Consider the following 12,158-nt stretch of genomic DNA (forward strand, 5'->3'; position numbering starts at 1 on the left):
AACCTCCTTCTGTGCTGGAAGATTCTAGTTTTTGGGGTGGTTGGGTGGAGGTGGGGGGTTGAAAAGGAGCACAGTAGTAGGCTTTGCATCTCAATATGGTTTATGCCTCCTGTGGGTGTATAAAATGTAAATTGTTCCATTCCCCAGATTTCCACCCAGCATCTTGATGAGCACAAATCTCATACAAACGGGAGGGAATGGATGGAAAATCAATACAAGCTGCAAGGGAGAAGGATTCAATTTTCCTTTGTTGTACAGCTGTATTTACAATGGCTGGCACAGAATCCCATGTAGGGGGAAAAAAAAACATTTCAATCAATGCCAAAATCAACTATTGTAACAATGAAAATATACATTTTTTATTTGAAATCACCAGCGAGCATACTAACTAACCCTAAATAAGTCAAACAGGTATAAGTCAGCACATAGCAATAGGCCATTTAAAAAAAAAATCTATATAGCAAGATAGGGTGCCGGCAAATATTTCCCCAATAATAATACAACGTGCTAATTAGAGTAATCAAGTTCACCACTACCTAGTAATTACTTAATACTATCCTTCAGGTTAAAGCCACAAACACTAGGTTTTTTTAATAATTAAATCTGCTTTACGAACCAAAGTCCTAAACAAGTTGTATTCATCCATATCATGCCACAATAAAAAAGGATGTGTAATCTGTACGTCCATTTTTATTCACGAGGAAAAAAAATAGGAACAAAAAAAACATGCAGAGCAAATGTGTTAGTTTTTCTTTTGCCTAATAAACCTTCCATTGTGCTTCGATTTTACTGAAACTTTCTCTGTTCTCTCTAGCGCTGTTTTTCTCTGGTCAAGAAATGTAAAATGTCATTCTTGCTTGGTTGATATCCTGCTCTGCACCAATCCGTTGCTCGCTTTTTCTTGCTCTTTTCCATTTTGGGTCAAAACATTTTACGAGTTAGGTATACCAAAGTTATGAGATAGCATGCATTTGGGCCTCACACAGCTACTGGAATGTGCGGTAAGATGCACGTCAAGTTGGAGAAATGACCAAGGAGAAAAAAAACAAAATCTAGGGTGATAATATACCAATGCTATCCATAAAAACCTGGTTTTAGTAATAAAAAAAAAAAACTTGCTTTTTTGTTTTTAAATATGAATATTATAGTCTGCTTTTCAATGGTTAGGAAATTATATAGTCTGTCTCTTTGAAAGAGGGTGGTGACACTACTACAATTCCATATCCTGGGCCTCATCCTCGGAGAAGTCAGACATGGAGCTCTCTGATGAACTTTCACCTGCACCCTCCTCTTGTTCCTTTAGCGCCTCTTCTGTCGCGTACTTCTGGATGTATTCTGTGAAGGGAGACGGGGAAGGGGATGGGAAAAAAAAGACTTGCGTTTATTTAATACCAAATACTTCGAAAACTCAAATGCAATATTATGAATGCTATGCATCTGAACAAGTGTGCAGAAAACAACAATTAGGTGAAAGACCAGTTAATCTGTTGATAGTCATTGACCCAAGTCTTGCTCCTCTCCTGGACAATACATCAATTCTCAGTGCTGGAATGTCAGACTGCAAACTCAGCCCCCTGGTAGATGAGGAATCCTCAAACCCTGCCTGAGGCATAAGTGCTACTCCAGTAAGATGAGCAACACAATAAAAACAGTCTCATGGGAACATAGATCAGTCAGCCTTATAAAGAGATTTTATTTAGCAAATGCAAATCCCTGAAGCCAAACGGTAGCCTCCTCATCTGCTGAGTTGAAGGTGATTAGTCCGCTACTTAAGTCTGTAGAGGGGACTGAAAGAGACCAAAAGAATTAAGCTTCTAGTAGAACCTGCCATTAGAGCTTCTAATCAGGTAGCAACGCCTCGTTGACTATTTAAATTCAGCTGGCCCTCACAATCACTTTTGAAAAATTATTTCAAGGGACGTGCGCTTCTTTAGTGAGGCCAGCATTTATTGCCCATCCCTATCTAACTGCCCTTGAGATGGTGGTGGCGTTGCTGTCTTCTTGAACTGCTGCAGTTCATGCAGTGTAGGCACACCCACAGTGCTGTTCGGGAGGCAGTTCCAGGATTTTGATCCAGCAACAGTGAAGGAATGGCAATATATTTCCAAGTTAGGATGGCGACAGGTTTGGAGCAGATCTTCCAGGTGGTGATTTATCCATTCTTCTGCTGTTCTTGCCCTTCTAGATGGTAGTGGTCAGATGGAAGGTACTGTCCAAAGGGTCTTGGTGAGTAACTGTAATGCATCTTGTAGATGGTGCATACTGTTGCTGCTATGTGACAGTGTTGGAGGGAGTGTCAATCAAGTGAGCTGCATTGTCCTGGATGGTGTCAAGTTTCTAGAGTGTTGTTGGAGCTGCACTCATCCAGGCAAGAGAGTATTCCATCACACTCCTGACTTGTGTCTCAAATTGTGGACAGGCTTTCAGGAGTCAGGTGGTTACTTTCCGCTGGATTCCCAAGCCTCTGACCTGCTGTTGTAGCCAGTGTTTATCGGACTTGTCCAGTTAAATTGGGGGATTCAGTAATGGTGGTGCCTTTGAGTGGGCGGCACGATAGCACAGTGGTTAGTATTGTCGCTTCACAGCTCCAGAGTCCCTGGTTCGATTCCCGGCTTGGGTCACTGTCTGTGCGGAGTCTGCACGTTCTCCGTGTCTGTGTGCGTTTCTTCCCACAGTCCAAAGACATTCAGTTTAGGTGGATTGCCAATCTAAATTGCCCTTAAGTGTCCAAAAAGGTTAGGAGGGGTTACTGGGTTAAGGGGATAGGGTGGAAGTATGGGCTTACGTGGGGTTGTCTTTCCAAGAGTCAGTGCAGACTTGATGGGCCAAATGGCCTCCTTCTGCACTGTAAATTTGATGTTCTGTGAATGTCAACATAACCAGCACAGAGGTCCAAGCACTCAATGTGTGGGCCACTTTGATGTGGATTCTCAAGGGCATATACAAATGATTCCATTGCAACATACTCTTTCTCTGGTCTACGCTCTGCCACTCGCCATGCCACTACTGATCAGAGTACTAACTTAACACTGGGTTCCAAGTCTTCTAGTCTCAAGCACCAATTCCCTAATCTCCACAAACCTTTAAAATTAAACTTTAGACCATTTTTACACCGTCCAATGCAATCATAAAGTAAGCCTTACCTTTTATTTTCTGTTTGTACTCTTCTGGTCGATGGAGATACATAGCTGCAGCATCACCATTTAAAGGATCGATTGGATTTGGATAGGCCAGTAGCTGGGGTAGGAACGACTCAAATATATTGGTGAGATCTATAGGGAAAATAACAAAGATTACTTCCTTGTGCAGCAACAAGGCTGTGGCGATCTCAATAAAAATCCCAAAGACAGTGTGCTGTATGCTTTTTCAACAAGACAAACAATTTCAATAGGTCAATTAATCTCAGAGTGGGGGAGGAAGTTAATAAGATAAAGTCTCTTTTACTTATAATCAGGAATCCAGAAATCATTTAAATTTGGCCTATATCTGTGTATCTGATAGCATGGTATCAGATACACAGATATACACATCACCATGCCAAAGTTCCCTGAAATCAAACAGAGAATTATCCACAGAGAGGTCTCTATTTCCTTAGCAGTGACTACACATGCTCACCATTTACTTAATCCAGGAACATGTTTTGAAAACAAAGGTAGTTTTAAGAGAATTAGATTTGCATGGGTAATTATTAGAAATAAGATACAGTTTTAAGAGGTTTAATGTAATGTTTCTGTGCCTGCAAGAGTTACATTCATGCTGGACAAAGGTGTTTGTATGTGTGAGCATTGGTCAAGTCCCAATGTGTTTCCATTGTGCTTAGAGAGGACTACAGCGTGAAGAATAAGAGCAGCATGTGGGTGTTGCTTAGCGACTGGGGCCTTGTAAGATAGAGGTGCTTTTAAGTTTGTGTTTAGCTTATTTGATTGCAGTTGGAAACAGGATCTCAGAGTGAACAGCCCTCTATTCTGCCAGGAAAAAGACTGGACAGGAACTGCAAAGAGACAGGCTTCCTAAAGTCCGAGTTACAGTCCAGATAGCCAGGGAATCGGGAGAATGTTTGAGAACAGAAACCAAGGTATTGTTCAGAAGAATTCAAGAGTAAACAAAAGTGTACTGAGTTATAGACAATTTCAGAAACTAGATTTAAAGTGGGACAGCAAACTTCAGAGGTAGATGAAACGTTAGTCTGGGAATTGAGAGTTAAAGCAATTGGGAGCAGTTAGTCAAGACTAAAAAAATCCTAACTGTGTTGATACAAAATCCTGGACTGCATTCGCTATGAAAGGTGGAAGGGAAGCTTTGTTTAAAAGTATTTGGAAAACCTGGTCTGAATTTTGGAATGCAAACCGCTAAGGGAAGGCATTATTATGAGAGAAGATTTTAAAGTGTGTTTTTCGGAGTGGAGTTTTGAAATTCTCATGTGACCATCTGGGAAGATTCGGAGGAGAAATCCACGGATACCAACTTGGGTTCAGAGTGGAGTGTGTATTTCACCACAGTCATCTTGCATGCTTAAAAGGGACTTTTTGTGTGAATTAGACCATTGTAGCTCAAGGTGTACTTTATAATCCATGTTAATCGTTAAACTGATGTATATTTGTTAAACTAAGGGAGAGTAAAGGAGTATTGTATTATAATCCAATTGTTTTCATGTTTAATAAATGCTTATTTCTTGTAAAAATTAATTAGTGGTCCCACGACGCTGTTCCTCGACATTTAGTTTAATAGATTTCATAGAATTTACAAGGCAGAAGGAGGCCATTCGGCCCATCGAGTCTGCACCGGCTCTTGGAAAGAGCACCCTACCCAAGGTCAACACCTCCACCCTATCCCCATGACCCAGTAACCCCACCCAACACTAAGGGCAATTTTGGACACTAAGGGCAATTTATCATGGCCAATCCACCGAACCTGCACATCTTTGGACTGTGGGAGGAAACGGGACCACCCGGAGGAAACCCACGCACACACGGGGAGGATGTGCAGACTCAGCACAGACAGTGACCCAAGCTGGAATCGAACCTGGGACCCTGGAGCTGTGAAGCAATTGTGCTATCCACAATGCTACCGTGCTGCCCGGTTATGCTACCGTTACATTCTTTTGAACCAGAATTTCATTCTGGGACCTTCCCATCCAGTTAGGACCATAGAATCTCTTCTGTGCAGGAGGCAACAATTTGGCCCATTGATCTGCACCAGCCCTTGGAAAGAGCACCCTACTTATACCTCCACCCTATCCCCATAACCCAACCTACCCTTTTGGACACTGAGGGGCAATTTACCATGGCCAGTCCACCTAACCTGCACATCTTTGGACATGTGCATATCTTATATCACCTGGGATCATAACAAAGGTTTGACACAGGTTATAACAGCCAAGATTCAGGAATCAAGGGCACAACCAGCAAACCTGGAATTTAGCTAGTCAAAACCCAACTATTCCAACAGCTAGGGCCATCACATCCATAGGGCTATGGTGTCTAATTTTTAAGCACACAGGTTGTTAAGCCAGTGACTGCAGACAACTATGCAAGTGCAACGACCCACACAATAATGGGCCACCCCAAATAAAAGGTATGTCACCCGATGCACTGCACCACTCCCATCACAACCCTTTCTGAAACTTCACGGGTCTCAGCTCATTTAAACTCTCAAAGAATTGAAGACGGAGTGGATTGGTAAAAGCAGAATTCGGAATATTTAAATTCACCAATAGGAAACAGCTTTTTCCTGGCCTCCAGATAAAGCGATGCTCAAAATATTTTTCCTCATCTTTGTCCGAAAAGGATGAACCTCAATTTTGAAACAGTGCTCCCTAGTTCTGGACTAATCCACAAGAGGCAACATCCTTTCCACGTCCACCTCGTCAACACCATTCATATATTCATCAATCAAGTCAACCCTCACTCTTCCAAACTCCAGTGGAAACAAGCCCAGTCTGTCTAACCTTTCCTCCTAAGACAACCTGCTCATTCCAAGTATCACCCAGTAAACCTCCTCTGAACTGCCTCCAACACATTTACATTCTTTTCTTAAATAAGGAGACCAAACTGAACACAACATTAGAGATGTGACCCTTCCAATGCCCTGTAAGCCTCAAAACATAGAGACCACTTAGTATTGTACTGAGAGCACCATTAATAATAAGCAATATCCCATGGTATGTGTTCACAGCTACAAATATAAAATAAATTACAACTGCATCTGTGCCTCTCTCCTACTCTATAGAGTTTTGTCTCCCTCTTCAGACTTCAGGTGGTAGTGAAAACTCCTCGTTTTCACTGGCCTTTTCCATTGTAGGTTTACACGGCCAGGGAAAACCTTACACTTATGGAAATATTAATCTGCTAGTTTTAAGAATATTTTTGCAATCAGGTTATGAAAGAAAAGACAGGCAAATTGGAAAGCTAGAATGCACCCTAGTATACAATCTTTTTAATGGTTACAAGCCCTTTCAGCTTCATTGCCATCGCCTGAAAGCATCAGCTCATGCCAGGACATGTAATGGCAACCATGTCCTAGTTGCAATTCTTTATGTGAGGGATTATTCTGTCCGCAGACAGGCTATTTGACCTCAGGGAAAGCGCGACGTTGGAATGAAGCAAATGTTCCAATAAAAATAAACTGGACATGAGATAGGGCAGCACAGTGGCTTTCACTGCTGCCTCACAGCGCCAGAGACTCAGGTTCGATTCTGACCTTGGGTGACTGTGTGAAGTTGGCACATTCTTACCATGTCTGTGTGGGTTTCCTCCTGGTGCTCTGGTTTCCTCCCACAGTCCAAAGATGTGCAGGTTAGGTGGGTCGGCTATGCTAAATTGCCCCGAGGTGGGGTTACAGGAATAGGGTGGGGGAATGAGCCTAAGTAGGGTGCCTTTTGCGAGGGTTGGTATAAACTGAATGGGCAGAATGGCCTCCTGCACTGTAGGGACTCTATGGATTCCATGAGATAAATCCTCAAATTATCAAACTGAGAAAAACGTTTGAGACTTTGGTGAGGGATACTGAAGATGATCATCTGGAAGAACTGAGTCAGATTGCAGATAGCCAGCTGGCAACGTAAAGGAATTGAATTAACACAGATGCCTGATCACTCCTGGGTTTTAATGACTCTATTAATGATAGCTCAGCTCTCTCATGCAATCAGGCTCCTTAAAGTCAGTTGGAATTTTTCTCCCACCTTCCAAACAAACTGAGGTCATTGTTGGAACAACTTTACTAAGATGGAAAGAATTAAGTTGCTGTATTACCAGTGTTCAGCACGAACCTAAATGACCTGGGCTCAAACTCAAAAGCAAATTGTTTAAATCTGCTGATACCACACGAGGGCCAATGGCATCAGAAGCAACTCAAATTACCAAAGGAGTTGGACAAAATAAATTTTGGGGCAGATGACATTGAATGCCAATCCAAAGTAATGCATGTAGAAAGGGAAAATAGGCAAAGCATGCAACCCACGAATAATTAAGCTGGATGAGACCAAGGTTCAACGTTCAATCAATGCAGTGCAGCAATCAATAAAGTCAATGAATGTTGAATTAAATGATCAAGCAGTGTGACACAAGCTAGAGGAAACCTCGATCAAAGTATGCCTTACTCTGAGTAATCGTAGGTTGTTGCAGGAGGCACGGGGAGAAATAGCTGGGGCCTTAACAGATATCTTCACATCCTCTTTCACCACAGGCAAGGCTCCAGAAGACTGGAGAATAGCCAATGTTATCCCCTTGTTTGCGAAAGGAAGCAGGGACAATCCAACAAATTATAGACTAGTGAGTCAGACATCAGTGGTGGGGAAGCTTTTGGAAAAGATGCTGAGGGACAGGATATATGCACATTTGGAGGAAAATGGACTAGTTAATGACAGGCAGCATGGTTTTGTACAGGGAAGGTCACGTCTCACCAACTTGATTGAGTTTTTTGAAGCGGTGACAAAGAAAATTGATGAGGGAAGAGCTGTGGATGTAGTTTATATAGACTTCAGTAAGACTTTCAACAAGGTTCCACATGGCAGACTGGTATAAAAACTAAAATCATCTGGGATTTATGGTGGGCTGGCTAGATGGATACAGAACTGGCTTGGTTATAGGAGACGGAGAGCAGAGATGGAAGGGTGTTTTTCAGAATGAAGATATGTAGCTAGTGATGTTCCGCAGGGATCAGTGCTGAACCCTCTGTTGTTGTAGTCTATATAAATGATGTGGGTGGTCTGATTAGTAAGTTTACGGATGACACGGAGTTGGTGATAGTGCCGAGGATTGTCAGGAAATGCAAAAGGATACAGATAGATTGGAGACTTGGGCATGAAATGGCAGATGGAGTTTAATCCGGACAAATGCAAGGTGATGCATTTTGGAGGACCAAATCTAGGTATGAATTACACTGTAAATGGCAGAACCTTTAGGAACATTAACATACAGAGGGATCTGGGCGTGCAGGTCCACAGTTCCTGAAAAGTGTCAACACAGGTGACCAAGTGATTAAGGTGGCATATGGATTGCTTGCATTCATCAGCCGGGGCATCAAGTGCAAGAGTTGAGAAATCTGGAGATTTGGGCTGGTATGGTAGCACAGTGGTTAGCACTGTTACTTCACTACTCCAGGGTCACAGGTTAGATTTCCAGCTTGGGTCACTGCCTGTGTGGAGTCTGTACATTCTCCCCATGTCTGCGTGGATTTCCACTGGGTGCTCCTATTTCCTCCCACAATCCAAATGTGAAGGTTAGGTGGATTGGCCATGCTAAATTGCCCTTAGTGTCCAAAAAGGTTATGTGGGGTTACTATGTTATGGGGATAGGGTGCAAGTGTGGGCTTAAATAGGATGCTCTTTCCAAGGGCCGGTGCAGACTGCATGGGCCGTATGGCCTCCATCTACACTGTAAATTCTATGATTCTATGTTACAACTATATAAAACCTTGGTTAGGCCGCATTTGGAGTATTGCGTGCAGTTCTGGTCACCACATTATCAGAAGGACGTGAAAGCTTTGGAGAGACTGCAAAGGTGGCTCACCAGGATGTTGCCTGGTCTTGAGGGTGTTGGCTATGAGGAGAGGTTAAATAAACTAGATTGTTTTCACTGGAAAGATGGAAGCTGAGGGGAGACCTGACAGAGGTCTACAAAACTATGACAGACATAGACAGGGTGGATAGTCAGAGGCTTTTTCCAAGGGTGGAAGTGTCAATTAAAATGGGGCCCATGTTCAAGGTGAGGGGGAAAGTTTAAGGGAGATGTGCAGGATACGCTTTTCACGCAGAGAATGGTGGGTGCCTGGAACGCACTGCCAGAGTATGTGGTGGAAACAGGCACATTAACAACATTTATGAGGCATCTGGATGGGCACATGAATAGGGAAGAAATAGAGTGATACGGACCGAGTAAGGGCAGAAGTTTTTTTAAAAAAAAAAGTTAGGGCATCATGATCAGCAGAGGCCTGGAGGGTCGAAGGGCCTGTTCCTCTACCGAACCTTTCTTTGTTCTTTGATCTGTCCCACACCTTGAATAGTATGTTGAGCTCTGGTTGCTCAGAAACAAAGGAGATATTCAAACATTGAAGGCAGTGCATTAAAAAAAACAATGAAACGGATTTTTAGTATCAGAAGTTAGAGGACAGGCCGCATTGCCAAGAGGACAATAGAAAGGCAACCTTAAGAGGTGTGGAGGGTAGTGCGCGATAAAGGTAAATTTAGAATATTACAAAAGTTGCAAAACTAACAAAAAGGTTCAAAGTAGTAAAGGCCACAATTATCTTAAAATTCTTCATCTACAGACTGATGTATATGTGAAATGGATACCCCAAAAGAATATTTCAGTGAAAATCCTGGAATGATTAAAGATTCAATAGAATGCTCTCTGGGGGAGCCATTAGGATCTCTCTGGATGAACAAATTTAAGATGATCCCAGCTACAATTTTCTATGGTTTTTGTGGCATTTGAATTTTGGGTTTGATATTCATGTACTCTTGACGGTAACTTATTTTAACTTGTGTTCCTAATTTGACAGTTAGAGGTGCGCAGTGATGCATAATTCACATCTGCTCTTGATCATTATGCATCAGATTTTCTTTTGAAGGTGGAAATCTTGCTTTTATTTATAATTGTGGAAGGGTTGACACAAGGTTTGAAGGACCAGTCAGGATAGGAGGTAGTGGGAATGCACGAAGATCACAGAACAGAATCTGAAAAAGTGCAACAGATTCTTGAAATTTCCAACAGGAGAAAGTGAGGGAAAGGAGAAGACTTGCAATTCTTTGGCACCTTTCATAAATTAACAAAGCCCTTTTGAAGCGTAGGAAAAGCAGCAGCTGATTTATTAACATAGAATTTACAGTGCAGAAGGAGGCCGTTCGGCCCATCGAGTCTGCACCGGCTCTTGGAAAGAGCACCCTACCCAAGGTCAACACCTCCACCCTATCCCCATGACCCAGTAACCCCACCCAACACTAAGGGCAATTTTGGACACTAAGGGCAATTTATAATGGCCAATCCACCTAACCTGCACATCTTTGGACTGTGGGAGGAAACCGGAGCACCCGGAGGAAACCCACGCACACACGGGGAGGATGTGCAGACTCCGCACAGACAATGACCCAAGCTGAGAATCGAACCTGGGACCCTGGAGCTGTGCAGCAATTGTGCTATCCACAATGCTACCGTGCTGCCCTTGATTTATACATAGCAAATTCCCATGAACAGCAAATTGGCCAGTTTAAGTGACATTAGTTGAAGAATACATATTGGCCAGGACATTGACAACTCCCCTACTCCTCTTCAAATAAAGGCATGGCATCTTTAACGGTCAGCTGAAGGCAGACACGGCCCCTGGTTAAAAATCAGCACTGCATTGGAGTGTCAGCTTGAATTTTGCACACAAATCTCTGGAGAGGAATTTGAACAACTGACATGAACGATTGATTATAATACAGATAGCTGAGAATGTAAAATATTTGCATACCTCATTGTAAAGGCAGAAAAATATAAAGGTAACAGAATAGTAAAACACAACACAAAACCAATGATCTGGAATGCACAGTCGGAAAGGATGGTGGAAGCAGATTCAATCATAACATTGAAACACAAATTGAAGAACTATGAAGGAAATAATTTGCAGGACTTTGGGGAATGAGGAGAGTAGCATCGTTGGATACTTCAACCAAAGAGCTAGCACAGTCACAATAGGTCAAATGGTCAGTGTCCACTGTATTAATTCATCACTAGATGAAATCAGGCATTTCACGGATTCAAAAAACTCGTGAGTAGACCCATATGCTGTACATTAATTACTGCTCAATGACACCAGAGAAATTGGAAGTACAGAAAACTGATAATACTATGGCTGCCGTATAGCTTTTGCTCGAATTGGAACTAGCTGGTGGCTGTGTTTAAATCTCCTTTCAACACACCACATTGGAAAGAAAGTATCCTACCCCCATTTAAATTTATCCAGTCGCATCAATTTAAAGGACAGTCACATTGCTGGTCAACACCCAACCAGATAGCAAATCCGAACCAAGTCACATTTACTGTTCAGGTAAAAGCAAATCAGATGTTGGTAAAACTTGCCCAAGTATGATAAATACTCAGCTGCACTGTTCATTAACTATCTTGACTTGTAATTCAAAGATCATAGAGGGATGATAAAAGCTTCATGTAAATTAGACACTGGTAATGCAGCAAATAGCAGAGACATCAATGTGCGAACAGTCATGAGCTGTTCAATTCTGGCAGAACTCTAACACTTCACTTTTTATTTGCTGCTTGGCACACAGAGACGCCTTTCTTTTGGAATCAAACAGCTTTTTATGCAGAAGCTTGATTAAAATGCATTTAGGCCTATTTAATCCAGAAAATGATTTCTGGTCTTCCCAGAAAGCAAGTTGCTCAGGTTTCTGAGATCCAGCAAGCGCAGAGAGAAACATTTAACACATAATGCAGATTAATGATGGAACTTCTCTAGTTAGTAACTGACAATGATTGTCAAGAGTATCCCTTTACTTGGGCTTCTGATGAACCTCTTCAAGGCCCGTATGTGCCATTTAGCAAGACACAAAGAGGTACACAAAAGAGTCCCCCCCCCCCCCCCAAAACCATAAGAGGTTTCATTCACAGGTGGCATCCCAATGCTAAAACCGAATCAACCTTTGTTAGAATATTTCTTCCATC

The 12,158-nt window shown here is 42.3% G+C and overlaps 1 protein-coding gene across 1 annotated transcript in view; it reads right to left on the reverse strand.

Annotated features, from left to right (window-relative positions):
* Positions 1 to 334: 334 nt before the first annotated feature.
* The window catches only part of ube2h (ubiquitin-conjugating enzyme E2H (UBC8 homolog, yeast)), a 172,769-nt gene continuing 160,945 nt past the window's right edge, over positions 335 to 12,158 (reverse strand). Inside the window, exons 6-7 of the mRNA XM_072471139.1 lie at positions 3,144 to 3,272; positions 335 to 1,335 (exon numbers count right to left, since the gene is read on the reverse strand). Of these exons, the coding sequence (XP_072327240.1) occupies positions 1,211 to 1,335; positions 3,144 to 3,272 (254 nt within the window). The 3' untranslated portion in view covers positions 335 to 1,210. The remainder of the gene's footprint in view (positions 1,336 to 3,143; positions 3,273 to 12,158) is intronic.

Source organism: Scyliorhinus torazame, chromosome 13 (genome assembly GCF_047496885.1).
Source record: "Scyliorhinus torazame isolate Kashiwa2021f chromosome 13, sScyTor2.1, whole genome shotgun sequence".
In the NCBI taxonomy this organism is placed as follows: domain Eukaryota; kingdom Metazoa; phylum Chordata; class Chondrichthyes; order Carcharhiniformes; family Scyliorhinidae; genus Scyliorhinus; species Scyliorhinus torazame.